The 21,243-nt window shown below is 35.2% G+C and overlaps 1 protein-coding gene across 1 annotated transcript in view; it reads left to right on the forward strand.

Annotated features, from left to right (window-relative positions):
* The first annotated feature begins 1,474 nt into the window (after nucleotides 1-1,474).
* Nucleotides 1,475-21,243, forward strand: part of LOC149798126 (glycine receptor subunit alpha-2-like) — a 47,009-nt gene continuing 27,240 nt past the window's right edge. Inside the window, exons 1-5 of the mRNA XM_089963214.1 lie at nucleotides 1,475-2,123; nucleotides 3,385-3,452; nucleotides 5,373-5,437; nucleotides 10,514-10,743; nucleotides 18,147-18,229. Of these exons, the coding sequence (XP_089819340.1) occupies nucleotides 2,023-2,123; nucleotides 3,385-3,452; nucleotides 5,373-5,437; nucleotides 10,514-10,743; nucleotides 18,147-18,229 (547 nt within the window). The 5' untranslated portion in view covers nucleotides 1,475-2,022. The remainder of the gene's footprint in view (nucleotides 2,124-3,384; nucleotides 3,453-5,372; nucleotides 5,438-10,513; nucleotides 10,744-18,146; nucleotides 18,230-21,243) is intronic.

The following is a 21,243-nucleotide window of genomic DNA, read 5'->3' on the forward strand; positions in this document are numbered from 1 at the left end:
CATGTTAATGTATCAACTATCTATGATAACTAAGTCATCAAAAGACATTACTAAATCAACTATGTATATAGCATAACCATCAAAATGACACTCTTATGTATCAACAACGTATATAGAGAGCATAGTCATAAAAAAGACATATTAATGTATCAACTATGCATATAACCTATACATCAAAATGATATTATTGTATCAACTCTGTATGTAGCAAAGTCATCAAAATGACATATTAATGTATCAACTATGCATATAACCTATATATCAAAATGATATTATTGTATCAACTCTGTATGTAGCAAAGTCATCAAAATGACATACTAATTTATTTACTATGTTTAAGCATAGTCATCAAAATGACATTAATGTATCAACTATATATATAAATAAGTCATCAAAAGACATTACTAAATCAACTATGTATATAGCATAACCATCAAAATGACACTCTCATGTATCAACTACGTATAGAGAGAGCATAGTCATAAAAAAGACATATTAATGTATCAACTATGCATATAACCTATACATCAAAATGATATTATTGTATCAACTCTGTATGTAGCAAAGTCATCAAAATGACATACTAATTTATTTACTATGTTTAAGCATAGTCATCAAACTGACATATTAATGTATCAACTATATATATATGTGTGTGTGTGTGTGTGTGTTCTAATATAAATGATTAAAATATTAGCTAAATTCATATTTCTCTGCCAATGTATTTGTCTGAAAAGACACAAAATGAAAATCATTGCTTGAAAGCTGGATAGACCCTTCGAGTTGAAAAAGAAAGACGACAAAGAATAGTCACTCACTATGCCCCGCCCTCATGACATTCGTTTCAGTTAATACCTCAAATATTCAATAAAGCAATTCGTGTAAAAGTTTAGTTTACGAAAGCCCTGAACATATTTAAACCCAGGTCTTAATTTTGTCAGGATACACAAAAGAATATCCACCTTTGACAACATTATTCATTTAAATCCTTTTTTACCTACTTACCTGATCGATAATTTTAGTCTGCATATGTATTTAAGTTGAAAACCTGTTGAAAGACGTGTTTGACAATATCTGAGCATCCGGGCACTTGGTACGATCTACCAATTGATCTGATTGTAATATGTGACTTTAGAAATTTCACCCAGTCAGTGATGGAATAAGAACTAAAAGACCGAATCCCCATATTATAACTCTCGTTAAAATACGCTTTATTACCATGCAACTGTTTATCAATATCATGTAAATTCAAACTGCAAAACTTTGAAGTCCGACAATGCCTCCATTATCGGGTTTGATTAATTACGACAATGAGCATATGAAGTTCGGAGCATGTGAAAAAGATAAGTTTTCATGGCACTATGTTTGGCGAATGACCCAATAATATACTTGAATGCGTAATAGCGAGCTAATGGCACACTGGTTCAGAAAAAATAAACATGTTATTATTTCACTGTGTTATATTGACGAGCAATGCATGGTATATGTTGAGTGTGTATTCCAGCATGGCATTGCCTGTAGATTCTCACCACCAAGCCTCATCAAAGCCTTCTATATCCTGAATACTTGCCTAAGCTCTATCGGAAAATCGTCTTCACAGCTGTTCTGTTGGAAACTCGATAAACAATCCTCCTACTTTTAGTAACTCTGGCAGAAGATCGAATGTATTTCCGACGCACTTTGACCCGTATATCTTTGGAGAAAAGACTGGAGCATTCAGTTTGAAATATTCACGACTAGAACTTTACGTAACTATTCTTGCTTTTGGATGTCTTTGCGAAAGAGAGAGAAAATCAATCACATCGAGGAAAATATCTTAATTTAATTATTGTTCTTTGTTAATATTATGAGATCTTCTGATTATCATAATCACAGAACTGCAATGAGACCTTGCAGGAACGTATGTCATGTGTTTTAATCATGACCATTTTATATATTGTCAGAAGCAAATTCTTTACTAATGGAACTCCTCTCTAATTAGCGGCACATTACGTGGCTAAGATTTTAGGTACAATATTCGGAATGGATTCTGCTTTGATGCGAATATGGATGCTTTTTTTCGGAACGTGCGCTCTATGGCGAGGAACGTTATCGATATACGGAAGGGGGAGACAATCATCAAGGTAAGCTTTGTTTACTCTTCGCATGTTTGAGACTACGTGACAATTGTTTGTTAATTTAAGTATAAAATACAATATCATTTCATTTAAGCAGCGTAGAAAAAGCTTTCAAGAATTAAAATTTAACTGGTCAAAAAATTTTGAACTGTATATATTCAAATGTTATAAAATGCTACTGCACTTTATCTACATTATCTCTCACTGCAACACCATTTTCTGTTTTAAACAGTTCTGTATATATTTCAAGAACAGAAGCACACAAAAATATAGGTTTAACAATGTTTCAGTCATATCGCTACGATATCTGCAGTGTGGCAGTTTATAGTGATGTCTAACACTGGGGTATCATGCAGCCAAAAACAAAAGCATGATGTCCCACCCAGTCACATTATCCTGACACCAGGCCGACCAGTTCTAACACTAACCTCTTAATGCTGAGCGCCGAGCGAAGTAGCTGTTAGTACCATTATTGTATGTCTTTGGTATGACTCGGCCGGGGATCGAACCCACGACCTCCCGCATCCGAGGCGGACGCTCTAACCACGGAGCGGTATATATATATATATATATATATATATATATATATATATATATATATATATATATATATATATATATACAGTAAGTCCATAATTAGCATTCATCGAAGTGTAGGTTAGATTCGCAGTAGCTCTTGCTAATGCTAGATCATAGGGAATGAGCATTTTACTCAGTATTTCATTACAGACAGTAGCATAGTATGAACGTTTTATAACATTTTATATAACACACCAATTCTATTTCAGGATGATATATGTTGGCAGTATTTGCCCTCGACTGATATGGGACACCATTACATATGTGATATTCTATTTATTTTTTTAAATATCCTTTTACTTATACTTGTAAGGGATTTCAGTGTACGACAGATCAGTCTCATGTGAAATATTAACTGAATGAAAATACCGTCATATAGAAGTCACCGAACAAAATCAAATACCATACGCAAATAAGGGAAGGTAATCGGGTAGTATAGATTGAGTACCACAAAACCAATTGCCGATCTATTTATTCCACTAAAAATGTTCTCCAATACTAAATGCTTGAACGCTCCTTATCCCAACGCGAGATCTAGGTAGGTGCGAACGAAGATGTAAAAGTAATTATTGAGTGGATTATAGGGCAAACTACTTTTTAATTTAAATCTAAATATCTCGCCTAGACAATAATGTTGTAACTATTTGTATCATAATGTTAGTTTGTGGTTACTTTGTTTTTGCTTCAGGGTAAAGAACCTGGAATTGTTGTCCAAAGGAAACTACAAGAGTCCACCCAACTATGAACATATTGACCGTAATATAATCGATCTATCTGTCTGTGTATTTGTCTGTCTGTTTACCTTTGTATATATCTACCTACCCAATTATCCACCAGTTTATCTATCCGTCCATCTATATATCAGTCAGTATATTTACCGATTTCTCAACCTACCTATATATAGCTACATATCATGTACCTACAAATCAATATACCTATATATTTATCTATGTATCTTTATGTCTACCTCTCCATCTATTGACCTGAGTACCTAATTACCTACGTAACTATCATTCTAACTACCTACCTACCTATATATTTATCTATCCATCGACGATTGGAGAATGCATTTATGAGCAGTGTACCAAATAAAATGCATCAACGAAAAGCACTCATTTATTCCAGCATACTTATGTCGAACGTTAAATATTCGACGTCAAGAACTGCTAGTTAAAACAATGTAGAGCGTTTTTGCCGAGTGAAATTCATGCCTTTATTATTTTTCCCAATCTCAGTCTCTGAAATATCAAAACGTTTGTACTTTACTTGCTTCAAGGTAAAACATAGTTTGTTGGTTGTATTGATATATCTCGAGAGAAGGAGAGTTGAATAAGAGCGAGATTTTATGTTACATAGAAGCGCTCATTCCCTCACATCAAGTATTTCAAATGTTCAGCGTGGTATTAACATCCATCACAGCAGACAAGCCGAGGATGTTTATCTTTACGATCTTAACTCTAAGGAAATATTTATATATCTTTGTCTGTTTCAATAAAAATAATTATCTTTCTGTTCCCCTTTTTTTCGTTATTTCCATCCATCAAACATTCTTATCATGTGCACCTTATTTCACTAATTCATCATACGATTCAACTAGATTTCTTTTAATAGAACATCTTAAACCTATTGGAAATAATAAAAGCCTAGATTTATTAGCAGACATAAATTAAAGATGAGTGACAAATAATTTTTCAATTAAAGGCTGAAAGAGCTCTCATGAATAATTCATCAACTTGGTTGCTATCTACACTGTATCCTCCACACCAAAACCAACACCATGGGCTGGTGATTATCCGCGGCCCTAGCTCGATCCAGGTTTGTCTTACGAATCCACGTGTCCTCCATATTCAACTTTGTGCTTTTTTATTCGTATTCTGCGTACATGTGTCGGCTGTAAGGTAGCAATGTACTCGTTTAGTACGTCTATGTGCCCCAATTCAATCCTTTACAAAGAAATTACAAAGATTTCTCACTCAAACGTAAGATAACTCCGAATTTAGACATCTGATTGATTACTTTTGTCAAATTACTAATCAATCATGGGGATTGATTTAGATCCTGGTTGTGATCTGCGCATTTCTACGCTTTTGTTCATAATCTCAATGGTTTCTTGCAGGTTGCTCTAGTTCAAAATGTAGTTAACGCGAATATTTGAATTGTCCATAGCAAGGTGTATAGATTGCTTTTTACCAGTGTCACGAAATACAGAAAGTTAGGTGTGTGTGACCAGTGGTTTTAGGAATCACTGTACTTCTTCCATCTTTATTACCACATTAAAGTACCATCGATATGTGCTTTCTGTATTACATGATTTATATTGTAAAAGATCCGACACACTGTTTATTTTCACTAAGCAATCTACTCTCTACAAAAAACCATGACAGGAGTTTCACATGAAATTTCGAATGTAAATTGTAAATTCAAGGTTTTTAAACCTATTATATCTATATTTGTCATAGTCAAATATTTTTCTGTTATTCTTCCTGAATGAGAACATCAATTTCACATACATTGATTAGTTGTATATCTTTGTTTTTCACGCATACACGACCTATTTTTTGTATCATTTTCCCCTTCATATTAAATTAGTACATTCTTTCTTATAGGACAGCAGTCAGTCGAGAAATTGTATTTTCCATTATAAAGTTTTAAACATGATACTGCGTCATTTTACAGGACCGACGGAAATCGAATGTAACCTTTACGTCAATAGCGTAGATTCCATCAATGAAGTGAACATGGTAAGTTGATGAGTAGGTGAGGGTATGAAATAATAACGTGTGTGTGTGTGTGTGTGTGTGTGTGTGTGTGTGAGTGTGTGTGTGTGTGTGTGTGAAAGGCAGATATTTAACTTGAATTCACTCAAAACTTGTTTCTTTTTAACCATTTTGCTTTCAAAAAATCTTTAATTTAGGTAGAAATTTTCTCAGTGACTTTGGTTCAAAAAGACCCTTTTCTTCACAAATTATTTTGTTGTACCAAATGGTGGCTCGGATGCGCTTCATTGTTAAGTAATTGTGTATTGTGAAGTTTGCCGCGTGCTACTTTGTCTCATCGCCAGCTATGTGCTCCAAGTTAAGAATCCATGACGTTTTCCTCCTTCATGTTTTGTCAAAAACTTTACATTCTGCAATAAAAAATCTTTGCAGGCAAGTGAAAGCTAATGCCATCTAAAACGAGTATGATGCAGTTATCAAAGAGCATAATCTTCTACAATTTGCATTTTGCTAGGAAACTTAGTGATATGCAGGTGGCATTATTCTGACAAAGTGAAGCAACTTACTTTGAGGGGTATGTTTCAAAACCTACCACTGGATCAGCTCCAAGTGGATGCCGTCGTGTGTCATTTTGGCAAGACACTTTGTTCTGCTTGCCTTAAACGATCCTGATGTCTCGTTGTGTCGTAGTGCTGTAGACAACCAAGCCACGAATCCTAATGTCTCGTTGTGTCGTAGTGCTGTAGACCAGCAAGCCACGAATCCTGATGTCTCGTTGTGTCGTAGTGCTGTAGACCAGCAAACGACGAAACAAAGCTGTATCTGTGCTGACATAATGATTATCGGTCATTGATATCAGATCTGTGTCTCACTACATCAATTAATGATACCAGATAAGTACCCCAGTATTCCAATCAGTAATGTCAAATATGTAATTGAGTATGCCATTAAGAGATATCAGATATATATCTGAGTATATCGACCAGTGATATCAGACATGTATCTGACGATACCAATAAGTGATATTAGATATGTATCTGTAAGTGATATCAGATATGTATCTGAGTATTTTAGTCAGTAATATCAGATATGTGTCTGATTATATCAATCAGTGCAAGCGGATATGTGCTTGAGTGTATCAATCAATGCTAGCGGATATGTGTTGGAGTATATCAACCAGTGATAGCATATAGGTTTCTAAGTATATCAACTAGTGGTAGCAGATATGCATCTGAGTATATCAATAAGTGATATCTGATAATCATCTGAGTATATCAACCAACAGTAGCAAATATGTATCTGAGTCTATAAGTTTTTGATATCAGATATGTTTATGAGTATGCCAAACAGTGATATCAGGTATGTATCTGATTAAGTTAGTGTCACATTGTATTCTGACGAGTACTGGTTGTTAGAGCAAAATTTTGAATAAATCTGTACGAGGAAAATAATGATGTGATCAACGAGTGAACTCGCCTAACGAGACTGGTTGCATGTTTGGAGTTGAGAATTGTAGAAATTCGACAGGACAAGATCTGTTGTTTTTCTTATGCTAATTTTGTTCAAAAAGCTTTATGGATTGCAAATGTTTCATGTACAACATGGCGCCATCTGACAGTGATGTTCACATTTCCGGTGTGAATTTCAACCAAAGCCCCCTTATGTGTATAAATCGATTTTGTATCTCAGTAACAAGACAATTTTGTCCAGTTCTAAATTAGAATCATTTAAGCAGAGTAAATTAATAATGTTTAGACCTTTTATGTTGTTACTTAAAGGAACTCAGCCGGTTTGCATGAATATTATTCACCATGTGTTAGTTAAGGTATGCATAGGATTGATTGATTTATTACCGCAGAGACCAGGTTTTGCATCACTATGAGCTGACTAATCATGCATAGATATGAGCCATTAGACATCATGCAATTAACCAATTAATCAATCCCTTTTACCATGTACCTGATGAAAATACAGTTGATGTTTGAAACTTTCACCAACTTTTTTTATCCGATGTATTTCTACAAGTTTCTCTTCTAAATCGTTTAGTCAAGAAAACAATAAAGTACAGTTAGGAGAAAATCAACAGTCAAGTATGACTTAAATATTATTTACTATGATATACTCAACTCCTACGGAATCAAATGGATCGTAAAATGTTTTTTTTTTTTAATTCAGAAAAAATTAGTTCACTTCAGCGGCATTGAAAACTAATTAGAAAGACTGACGTGAAACCTTTTCTTTCTTGATACATCGACCTCGTGCATAGCATCGGAAATGCACATTATGCAATTTCGTGAAACTTTGATCTTTGGGTTTTATAGTTCTTGCTGTTCTAAAGATATAACTGGAAAGGAACATCTTTTCTTCTATAATAAACAAACGCCGATAAATTGCGTAATGCATTTTGGTATGAAGACATTTGGAAATGTTATCATCTACCACTTTGTAAAGGTTGACGTTTTAGTGTAACGAACTTTTAAAATGTTGCCCCTTTAAAGAAATGATAGAAGTGACCATCAGACTTTTCACTTTCCCTTGATTTCAAAATCCTAGAAGTGACCATAAGAATGTTTTCCTCTTCCTGGATTTCGAAATATACGAAGTGACCATCAGAATTCTTTATTTCCCTGGATTTGGTATAAATGAATGAAATAATAGAATTTAATGATTTAAACGATTACTGCGATTTCAATATAAAAACTAAAAGATGTTTTAGAGGATGCTTGCATGCAGAAATTTCAGATAACATATACAATCATTTCACAACCATAAAAGCTAATACGAAATAAAAAAAAAACAATTATTTGAATGACAAATTTCACGAAATGTTTTTATACCATTCGGAGTGGTTTCATGCAAAAGAGTTACTTGGATGTTTGGATTAGTTGGCGGCTAATACTATTTTCTTGTAACATAAAGTGGCATTCTTAACCAAACTGATTTGCTGCTGATTGTAATTAAACAGTGTTTCTCACACCTTGGCTATATATTTCGAAATAGCCGTTGCTCAAATATAAAGATTGAGGACAATACGACATCAAAAACTGAACTGGTATAGTACCGAGCTTGGCAGCACTACAAGAGAGGTACAATAAGTACATGAAATATTAGGAACATGTGATACAAAAAAGGCACATATTTGTCAGAGCTGGTATTTTCACAAGTTAATCAGTTTAAGTATTTTTATATTCCTACGTGTGCATGATGGTGTCTTCAAGTGTAGAAGCACGACTGGGAATAACGCTATCTTTAATCACATGATTCACGTCTGTCAACACGATGCCTTTTACTGCGATTTTAGTGTACACAGACTGGCAAAAACTCGCTGATTTCTATCATCGCTTAAGCATTCTTTCACAATAATCAAGATAACATTTATCATCTATAATAAGCAGCTGTTGAAATTAGTGTCCATCAAACAAAATCGACCGTGCTACAAGTAGAGATTATGCAGTCCGGTTTTGAGTAAAGCAAAGAACGTAATTGAATTTGTTTTGAATTCATTTTCTCAGTATTATTCATTAAAGGAAGATTAAACCATGGATCCAAGTTAAGTAAAGGGCTATATACTTTTTTCTGTCTCATTCATTCTTGTGGATAAAAGCAGACTTTATTTTCAGAAATGTGCCATTGAGCAAGCTGTTTTCAATACAGAATGTATGAATGTTGTGCGTATTACCATTACAGCTATTGTCTCTGTTAATGTTCGTTGAATTCTGATAAGTGACTAAACGTAATTTAAACTTTACTCGAAAGATTTCAGTGTAATTACATAAAATAATTCAGTGTAAACCCACTTTTATACATTCTATTTTAAGATGATGAAATTTTCAATGGGTGTTTTGCTGTTGTAAAGTTGCATCAACATTCAAATTACGCGACTTTGACTTCGACCCTCGATTTTTGATCAGGTCAGAGAGATAATCAGACATTTATTATACACTTATGTTGGCAAAGAAAATGTCGAAAGAAACATTCTGTTCATAGGGTGGAATTGTCCTTTCCTACACTTATGCATATAATGAAATGTTTCAATCCTTATGGATGTTTAAGTTAGCTCTAATGTTAGACGAGTATCCAGCAGAACTTTGCCGTTGACTGTCTTCTTTAACCAGCCTACCTTATGTCACAGCTGTTATAAAGTTCATTAATGTTTGGTACAGTTCATATTTTCGGCCTTTTGCATAGGAATAGTTCATTTATTATTCGACCCTTTAATGTGCATTGTATCCCAGGGTCTTACTCCAGACCTATGGACACTGTCTGTAGTTTGCCATCTTGAAGAATCACCAATATTATCTCTTTAAGAGGCTTTTAAATTGATTATAATGCTGTTGCCGCAAGTTCAGCACAATGCCAATACAAGATTATATAACAAGCTAATCTCATTGTCATCACCTAAAGATAACTTGATTCAATCTTGAAAGTTTGCTGGATGTTTGCCAAAGGAAGGTTTCTCTTTTCACTACATGTCACAGATGTCTGTGAGAACCTGTGATTTTTCTCCTCAGCTCTTTTGTTGTAACTACTGGTCTGTTTTTAGACAGCCTGATGCAGGTTATCAATGCTTCTCCATGGATAATGTATTGGACTCGTGATCCATATGTTGAGTTCGATGCCAAAACTGTCTTATTTAACCAATTTGTGAAATGAGAACATTTTATTTTGTATCCACTGTGTCTCCAGCCGTCCACTTATGCGCGCAAAGGTTATCTCCACGTAGGCACATGTACTGGTGTGTGTGTGTGTGTGTGTGTGTGTGTGTGTGTGTGTGCTATTCAGTTTTGTTGATCACCCCTTGAGCCCTCACCAACATAGCATTTCATCGAGTTGTAATAAATAACACAATCAATGTAATTGCCAAATCCAGAACGAATCAAAGTCGCATAACCAGTATTTGGTTAACTTTCCGCACAATAATACACAAATGAAATGTCTACGAAGTTAGTAATTACTATCTACTAAGCATTAGTTCGAATGCTGAAGAACACAAATGACCCGTCAATTAGCAGATAGACTGAAATAAAATAAGGGACGGTGATTAACTATTATTTACAGATAAGCATATTATATCTGAGGAATGCACATCTTCATCCACAGGACTTTACCGTGGGAATTATACTTCATTTATCTTGGGTGGACACTCGTCCTATGGAAAACACGCATATGGATAAATTTGAATATCTGGAAATGGACAGCAATCATATGGACAAGCTGTGGACGCCGGACATTTACTTCCCAAATGAAAAGAGGGCATCATTCCACAATGTTATGATGCCCAACAGAATGCTTCGTTTCTATAGCAACGGGACAGTCAGCTATACTACAAGGTAAGAAATAAGTACTTGATTGGTTGGTACTAGTGTTAGTTTCGTGTTCCTTCCAGAATACGAACGAGATCATGTCTTTATTAGTTGGCAATATTAAGTCTGATACCACATCATTTAGTCCTTTTTCCAGAAAGTATTTGTGCGAAGATTTTAGGTTTGAAGGCAGATTTGTGATTGTATATTATTTCACAGTACATACAATAAATTAATCAGAAACATAGAAAGCCAGTAAGTCAAGAGGAATATGAAAGTTTGTAATGATCCCACGTCCATTTCACTGGAACTTCATGCCAATCAAGATTCAGAGCAGCCAAATCACACCTGAGACTGACAGGTAAACAGACAACATAAAAATATATACATACTCAATTCGTGATATAGATAACAAGGACATTCATAGCATATTTCAAAAGCTAGTGTAATAATTTTAAGTCAGACTATAAAGTCCACTTGTGGAAAATTACTAACAAAGGAGTACTTATCATGGTTGCCATATTTTGCGTCCAAACCTAGAAGTTACATACAAAATGTTGCTTACTATTTATAATAAATCAATACGAATCAAGGAGCAATATCATGATACATACGTCTATTCAAAGATATGATAATTAATGCCTGAAATGTATTTCGCAACGTTATTGTGCATGTTACAACTGGCCTGCAAACCACAAACGCATGGGCTTCTCTGTGATTGTTTGACATACATGTACATTCTTTCTTTTCGTTAATTTAAAATCAAATTAGTAATGGTGGTCATTTAAAACAAAGCATTTTTATATTTTCTTCTTGTTTTCGTTTTCTCTTTTGTATATTCCATTATAGTATCCAGATGGGTGTTAATAGTCCAGCTCAACAAACAATGCATTAACGTTGAGAAAAATGTACCAGTTACATGCCTAAAATGCTCGATAAATTGAAAGAGTACCGAATATAATTTTCCAGTCCCATTCTTTTCATTAAACAACGTACCCTACATTTGGCTTTGTGTGAAATTTTCCACAGGAGACAAGACGAGTTCACTATGAAACTCTATCAAACTATTTAATGTAATTATGATGGATTCATATTTGAGTCCAACCTTTATCCCGGGTGAGGTGAAGGGAAAACGTATTAATGTTAACTTGGCTCCTCCTGATAGTCTGAAGATCATAATCAACGTGTCCTCCAGAAAACTCCAACACCTTTCATGACTAATCAACCAGTCAGTCACTGTTGTAGTACATTATTGCTTGGAGTGGCTTCATGCAGCAGTCAGTTTGTGTGTTTGAGTTATCTGATTTGACTGGGCGTGTCGTCGATTTAGGTGTTCCTCATTATTAAGTGTACGTGTGAAGCTTATAGAAAAGTAGTTCATGTAAAACGTTTCGTGCATCATGTCCATTCACTGAGGTTCCTGTTGTTTAATAGGTTTATTTCGTATTCAAGACAACTCTGATGAATTCTTTTTGGAAATTGCTAATATTTACGGACTATCGAGGAAAAGGCTCATATTTCAACAAAGAACATGGATCCTGAACAAATGCATTTTGAAGAAGCGTGGAGCACAGACTTATTTGATTAATTTAAAGCAACTTAAAACTAATACATAATTTCAACGGCATTGATTCTAAGAACAATGATTTTTTTTCTATAGGATTGAAATCAAATTTTTGTATCATTCCCCCTATTTCCACCTTACAAATTTCATCAAATTCTGATTTCAATGGTTACTGGAAACCACTGAATTTTATCATTCAGTGGTGTTCCAGCAATCATTGAAATCAGAATTTATTTCATTCTGTATGTCTTCTCTTACACATAATGTTCAATTTGTATAAATGCACGTTGCATCGTTTTGTTGGGATGGAATAATAAAGACAACCGAATCAGATGTAAAGTGGGCCCGAAGCGTCTTTTATCATCACCTGAGGCAACTACAAACACATACACAACTATCGGAGTCATGATGAGTGCATAACGAATATACCATATAGCGTTGGAAGTCAGAGAGGCACTTATATAACTTTATCGGTGTTAATCATTGAGGAGAAACGAATATCCTGATAAGTCCTCATGTTTCAACGTAAGCTACAGAAATATGATTATCTCTTTAGCGATAGGCTTAACTTTAGAGTCTCGGAACTTAACTTCAGTAGGTACTGTATAGCCAGGATTGCTTTGAGGAGCCATTAGACCACATCCATAGATACATCCATCCATCCATCCATCCATCCATCCATCCATCCATACATACATACATACATACATACATACATACATACATACATACATGCATGCATGCATGCATGCATGCATGCATCCATCCATCCATCCATCCATCTATCCATACATACATACATACATTCATCCCTCCCTCCCTCCATCCATCCATCCATCCATCCATACATACATACATACATACATCCTTCCATCCATCAATCCATCCGTACATACGTACGTACGTACGTACGTACATACTTACATACATGCATGCATGCATCCATACATGCATACATACATACATACATACATACATACATACATACATACATACATACATACATGATTGCATGTTTGCATGCATACATTTAGACATATCCTTATTAGAGATTTGAGCTTTGAAATAGTCATGGCGATAGAACATTTTCAAGTTGGTCATAGAATGTAAAGCGATTATTAAGTGCAATCCCCCATCAACCCCAAATCTCCACCACTACAACCACCATTCTTTCATAACTATACATAACTAAATATCTTATTTTATTTAGAAGGAAAAAGTAAAGTCCACTCAAATCTCAGCATAAAATACCTTTATTAGGAAACGAACCAAACATGAATAAAATAATGCACAGCCTGTTAAAAACAATTAAAAGCAAAGAAAGGTACTACGATATGTAACAAACATTCTTCATTGTGCAATAAAAATGTCAAATTCTAGTGGTTTAGACCGTTCGTCTACATCTTATATCTCTAAACTCGATCATCTTGGGTTCAAGCCCACACATATTAAAGATTATATATTGCAAATTGAATACGTGTCTAACTAAAGATTATATATTACAAATTGAATACGTGTCTAACCAATTTTACACATACCATACTTTCTGTATATAAAACAATATGGCTGTCAACAATACAAAATATATGCATACAATGTCCAACTTCCAAATTCGATTTGTTAACGTTATTGTAAACATAAATACATTTTTCGTAATGACTTTCTGCACATATCTTCAACAATTCTTACTAGCTTAATTTCTCATAAATTCATCATATATTAAAAAATAAATGTTAAATTTGGAAAGCTAAATTATAAAGCAAAGCATTCTGGTCTGCAAGTTAATACGTACAGTTGTATCACATTTTTGTCAGCATTCCTTTATATTCCCCATTTTGTCCTTCTTAAAGCAGATATTTTGAACAGGTAAATATCGGTTTCACATGTCCCCCAAACTACTGACAGGCCAATGTGTCTGCTGATTATTATCACACGTCCCCCAAACTATTGACAGATCAGTGTATATACTATTTATTATCACAAGTCCCCCAAACTATATACAGGTCAATGTGTCTGCTGATTATTATCACATATCCCCCCGACTATATACAGGTCAGTGTGTCTGCTGATTATTATCACATGTCCCCAAACTATATACAGGTCAATGTGTCTGCTGATTATTATCACATGTCCCCCAAACTATATACAGGTCAATGTGTCTGCTGAGTATTATCACATGTCCCCCAAACTATATACAGGTCAATGTGTCTGCTGATTATTATCACACTATATACAGGTCAATGTGTCTGCTGATTATTATCACATGTCCCCAAACTATATACAGGTCAATGTGTCTGCTGATTGTTATCACATGTCCCCCAGACTATATTCAGGTCAATGTGTCTGCTGATTATTATCACATGTCCCCCAAACTATATACAGGTCAATGTGCATACTGATTATTATCACACGTCCCCCGAACTATATAAAGGTCAATGTGTCTGCTGATTATTATCACATGTCCCCCAAACTATATACAGGTCAATGTGTCTGCTGATTATTATCACATGTCCCCAAACTATATACAGGTCAATGTGTCTGCTGATTATTATCACATGTCCCCAAACTATATACAGGTCAATGTGTCTGCTGATTATTATCACATGTCCCCCAAACTATATACAGGCCAATGTGTCTGCTGATTATTATCACATGTCCCCCAAACTATATACAGGTCAATGTGTCTGCTGATTATTTTCACACTATATACAGGTCAATGTGTCTGCTGATTATTATCACATGTCCCCAAACTATATACAGGTCAATGTGTCTGCTGATTGTTATCACATGTCCCCCAGACTATATACAGGTCAATGTGTCTGCTGATTATTATCACATGTCCCCCAAACTATATACGGGTCAATGTGCATACTGATTATTATCACACGTCCCCCGAACTATATACAGGTCAATGTGTCTGCTGATTATTATCGCATGTCCCCCAAACTATATACAGGTCAATGTGTCTGCTGATTATTATCACATGTCCCCCAAACTATATACAGGTCAATGTGTCTGCTGATTATTATCACATGTCCCCCAAACTATATACAGGTCAATGTGTCTGCTGATTATTATCACATGTCCCCAAACTATATACAGGTCAATGTGTCTGCTGGTTATTATCACATGTCCCCAAACTATATACAGGTCAATGTGACTCCTGATTATTATCACACGTCCCCCAAACTATATACAGGTCAATGTGTCTTCTGATTATTATCACATGTCCCCAAACTATATACAGGTCAATGTGTCTGCTGATTATTATCACATGTCCCCAAACTATATACAGGCCAATGTGTCTGCTGATTATTATCACATGTCCCCCAAACTATATACAGGTCAATGTGTCTGCTGATTATTTTCAAACTATATACAGGTCAATGTGTCTGCTGATTATTATCACATGTCCCCAAACTATATACAGGTCAATGTGTCTGCTGATTGTTATCACATGTCCCCCAGACTATATACAGGTCAATGTGTCTGCTGATTATTATCACATGTCCCCCAAACTATATACGGGTCAATGTGCATACTGATTATTATCACACGTCCCCCGAACTATATACAGGTCAATGTGTCTGCTGATTATTATCGCATTCCCCCAAACTATATACAGGTCAATGTGTCTGCTGATTATTATCACATGTCCCCCAAACTATATACAGGTCAATGTGTCTGCTGATTATTATCACATGTCCCCCAAACTATATACAGGTCAATGTGTCTGCTGATTATTATCACATGTCCCCAAACTATATACAGGTCAATGTGTCTCCTGATTATTATCACATGTCCCCAAACTATATACAGGTCAATGTGTCTCCTGATTATTATCACATGTCCCCAAACTATATACAGGTCAATGTGTCTGCTGATTATTATCACATGTCCCCCAAACTATATACAGGTCAATGTGTCTGCTGATTATTTTCACACTATATACAGGTCAATGTGTCTGCTGATTATTATCACATGTCCCCAAACTATATACAGGTCAATGTGTCTGCTGATTGTTATCACATGTCCCCCAGACTATATACAGGTCAATGTGTCTGCTGATTATTATCACATGTCCCCCAAACTATATACGGGTCAATGTGCATACTGATTATTATCACACGTCCCCCGAACTATATACAGGTCAATGTGTCTGCTGATTATTATCGCATGTCCCCCAAACTATATACAGGTCAATGTGTCTGCTGATTATTATCACACTATATATAGGTCAATGTGTCTGCTGATTATTATAACATGTCCCCCAAACTATATACAGGTCAATGTGTCTGCTGATTGTTATCACATGTCCCCCAGACTATATACAGGTCAATGTGTCTGCTGATTATTATCACATGTCCCCAAACTATATACAGATCAATGTGTCTGCTGATTATTATCACACGTACCCCCAAACTATATACAGGTCAATGTGTATGCTGATTATTATCACAGGTCAGTGTGTATACTGCTTACTATCACATGTTCCTCTAAATTCTCTACAGGTCAGTGTGTGTGTACTGCTTATTATCACATGTCCCCATACTATGTACAGGTCAAAGTGTGTACCTTAATAGTGCAAATGCGAACCGTGAAATTTGCATCCTCCTCAATGAGCAGTAAATAAAACACGACCCGACACAATCATACCTTGGTGTGACTCTGCAAAGATCATTGACATTCTAGAACCAGATGAAGAAAAATGCAGAAAAACTTAGCACGCGAAATAAACACAAACTGGCTGGCTCAACCTGTGAAGTTAGTACTCATGACTGTCAAGATATCAGCAATGACCCTCTGTTTTTCGACAGCCGAGTATTGCGCTCTTGTCTGGGCTCGGTAATCCCACACCAAGTTAATTGATGTCTTGCTCAACAAAACAATGCGAATAATCTCTGGAACACTACGTCCTACTCTTTTACCATGGCTGCCGGTACTCAGCAACATTTCTCTTCCACATTTGCGTCGCCAGGAAGTAACCACAAAAGCATTGGCTAACGTCTATGCCAGTGAGAAAACTCCACTGTACATGGACATCACCTCACATACAGCAGTCCGCTTGACATCGAGACGCCCAATCTGGTTAGGTTCATTGTCGGAGTATATGACATCTATTTCGATATGGAGTATCGAGTGGTCTTCAACAGATGTTGTAAACCACTCTCTAATAGCTGAACCATCAGTCTGCCCTACTGGCTTCAACTTTCCACGTCATCTGTGGACCACGCTGAACCGTTTTCGGACACGACAGGGTCGTTGTGCAGTCAACCTTGTCCGATGGGGATATGCCACTGACTCTTCCTGTTGCTTTGGAGCTCTACAGACCATGTCACACATTGTGAACAACTCTCCACTGACAAAGTTACCCGGTGGACTGCATGCTCTGCAACTTGCTGAAGATATCGATGTTAAATGGCTGAGCACGCACTGTACAGGCCAAAGTGTGTCCTTCTTATTATCACATGCCCCCCACCCCAAAAAAGCAATATGCAGATTTATGTGTATACTGCTTGGGACAAACTTTCCTGTTTATTTAGTGTGTGACAATTAAATTATCATGGCTTGTGAAGAGTAATTTCGGAAACTGGCGTAGAGAATATTGTTTATATTTGAAAGAAGGCGAACTAAACAGGATTCATATGTCCAAAATATGATCAAAGTTTTCAATTTTTTTTTATTTGGAATGGAATTTAACGCACAAGATAACTAATAAATAAAGCATAAAAGGAAAGAAGATTATTAAATAGTTTTAAGTATTTTGATTTTTAATGGTCAAACTAGGCCGACAAAATCAAAATATAGTCAACTTATGTTCAAGAATTTTTTTAGCATCAATGTATCTTATCTCTTTTCATTGCAGATTATCCGTGACTTTGACTTGCCCGATGGATTTGAAAAAGTACCCTTTCGATAAACAGACCTGCTCAATTCTCATTGAAAGTTGTGAGTTCTTTACACATGTCTTTTGGCTGTTTTTAATTTTGGCTTTAGTTTTATTTCCTTTACTTCATCTTCATGTTGCTCTTTCTTTTTTCTTTCTTTTTTCTTTCTTTCTTTCTCTCTTTCTTTCTCTCTTTCTTTCTTTCCTTTCCTTTTTTCTTTCTTTCTCTTCTTCTTCTTTCGATATCAAAGAATCAATATTACCATCTTTTGGTTTGACAAAATGAAATGCGTGTTCACATAATTTACGAGCTTTATATTATTAGGAGTGAGCAATCAAGAAGAAAACAGTATTCAGATTTTAAAATAAATAGTTTTGCTCGACATGTGAAGTAAGATGGATCATAACTCCCACCAGCCACTTTCAGGTACTGTAGCTACTTTTCAAGACGAATTTACAATCCAGCATGTATAAGAATGGAGTACATAGAGAGTGAGAATCATCTATAAGAATATGAGTAGAAAGTGTGTGTGTGTGTGTCTGTGTGTGTCTGTGTGTGTGTGTGTGATTTGGATTTTTTACGTAGCTTTAACAATTTTTCAGTCATATCGCTACGATATCTGCAGTGTGGCAGTTTATAGTGATGCCTAGCACTAGGGCATCATGTCGCAGACATGTAGCATGATGTCCCACCCAGTCGCATTATCCTGAAACCAGGCCGACGAATCCTAACACTTGCCTTTTAATGCTGAACGCCAAACGAGGCAGCTGTTCGAACCATTTTTGAAAGTCTTTGGTATGACTCGACCGGGGATCGAACCCACGACCTCCCGCATCCGAGGTGGACGCTCTAACCACTAGGCCACAGGAGTGGTCTCTGGGAGGTCTCTCAATTTAGTGTTGCAATTAACTAGAAAATGTACTAGATGACAGTTGCAAAATAGAAAAATATACGATATAAAAAAGTGGAAGAAAGTACAAATGTCATCGTTGCGCAGATAAACACATAACACTAAAGTTATAGTGGATATTGATACGTTCTTACAAAATATAAAGAAACTATAGATGAATTGCACAAACGATTAGAAGAGAAAACTATACATGCAAACAAACAAGAGATTAAATATATTTTAGTTTATGATTCAGTTCCTCAATAAAAATGTGTCAAAATTAAATACAGGATTTCATATTTATAAAAAAAACAAAACGACAACGTAGAAAACATTGCACCTTAATTAGCGATTCAGCTAACCCAGGTATTACAAAAATATTTAAAAACATAAAAATCATGTACATTATAATTATTTGACATATAATCTAGAAGCTAGACAATTTTGATAATTGTAATTTTTTATTTGATATTGATAACTCTTGCTAACAGATACGGAGCACAGTTTGATATGAAACTTTTGCTGAATCAGCTTAGTCAGACAGAGCCGATGCGAAATATATGAATAGCATTTTACAGTTTACTTCTTAACAATCGGTTTACAGGTTGCATGCTTACTTACGCATACAAAATTGTTGTCTGTGTGTGTAATTCTTTTCCTGACGAATACGATTTGAATGCAATCAAACGAACATAAATGTATGACAATTTAATAAAATACAAAATAACTTTAACACTCAAACGCTCGTCACTATAGATATTCTAATGGAGTGATAATGGACATAAAGAACATAACACGATCAATCCTGATTTCAGAGAGATCACACTTGTTGATGAGGTAAGAGCGTACTAATGTCATTGTAAGCACGGAACTTGCACTTTTGAAAACTGGAAAAAGTTGTCGGCTGATCAACCTAATGAAAAATAATTGCTAAGAAATAGGATGTATTCATTAGTATTTTCTGATAGTAATAAACTCGAAGAAGGGAATAGATAGAATAAATCTCATATTCAGGCCGTATGTGATCTGTAGTTTAGGTGCTTACGTTCAGTACGGGACACCTGTTACACAGCCCGCTCTCGCTCCTCAAAAAAAATGCATACGAGTGAATGGAACAAATAATGGAGGGGAATAATATTATGATGCTAATTAAAATATCATGCTGAAATTCTAGCAATATATTTTATATTCAGCAATTACAACAGAAATGATGTTAGTGATGATGGCATAACTTTTATATCAAGCAATGTGATGAAACGTTGAATGATTGGCATTGATGGCTACAGTAGTAGTTGTTTAAGACATCAGATAGCTTTCACCTATAATAGAGCACTGCTAGAAATACTGAAGTGGTATAGAATATGATTTCAGTAGTAGATCAACATTCTATAACAGAAAGACATCAGGATAGAAGAAGAAAACGTGCGTTAAAATTATGTGGACATGATGAACAAAAATTGGTCGAAGTCTGTTAGTCGCAACTGTACATTAATTACAAGACAATGATAAAGAAATATTAATTTTATTCATGAGTATTCTTATTTAAAACAAAATTGATAAATTTGATAAATTTACTTTTGAAAAATCGTCATTATTTTTTTCCCATTTTGTTATCGTGTCTACATCTCTGATCAGATCTGGAAACAATACATCAGCTGGTGCTAGAGTAGAACGATGATATCATTCCCTAAGAAAAGAAAACATGTCCACCTCGTTTTGAAAGGTTCACTTACTACATTGCCAGTGTTATCAGACAATGCTGCTTTTGTCTTACTTGATAAATCGGACGAATAATTGTCACTAATGTAATATCATGCTCGTCTTTGTCCAGAAATGACTCAGTGATACCTTGTCTAGATAAGTGTCCTCTAGCACCTTTCGCAAAACCTTAAATTAAAATATGTTTAGTCGGAGCAATATTTAATCTAAAAACACATATACCTGTAGGTATCCTGTCAAATGTCCCACCTTCCTCTTTCAACCATTTGTTCAATCTTTCACATGATAATAACTTTTCTCTTATTCTTGAATTTATTTTTATCAATGGGACATCGAAAATGAAGTGAGAGAACTGTTAAATATCCAGCTATCTAGGCTTTTATAATATGAACAATTTACAACTGTTCTTTCAACTTAATTCTAATTGGTTGTATTTGTTTCTTTCCTGACATCTTTCTTTATATCTT

This window comes from Sinohyriopsis cumingii, chromosome 6 (assembly GCF_028554795.1).
Source record: "Sinohyriopsis cumingii isolate HCF-2022 chromosome 6, ASM2855479v2, whole genome shotgun sequence".
Classification (NCBI taxonomy): Eukaryota; Metazoa; Mollusca; class Bivalvia; order Unionida; family Unionidae; genus Sinohyriopsis; species Sinohyriopsis cumingii.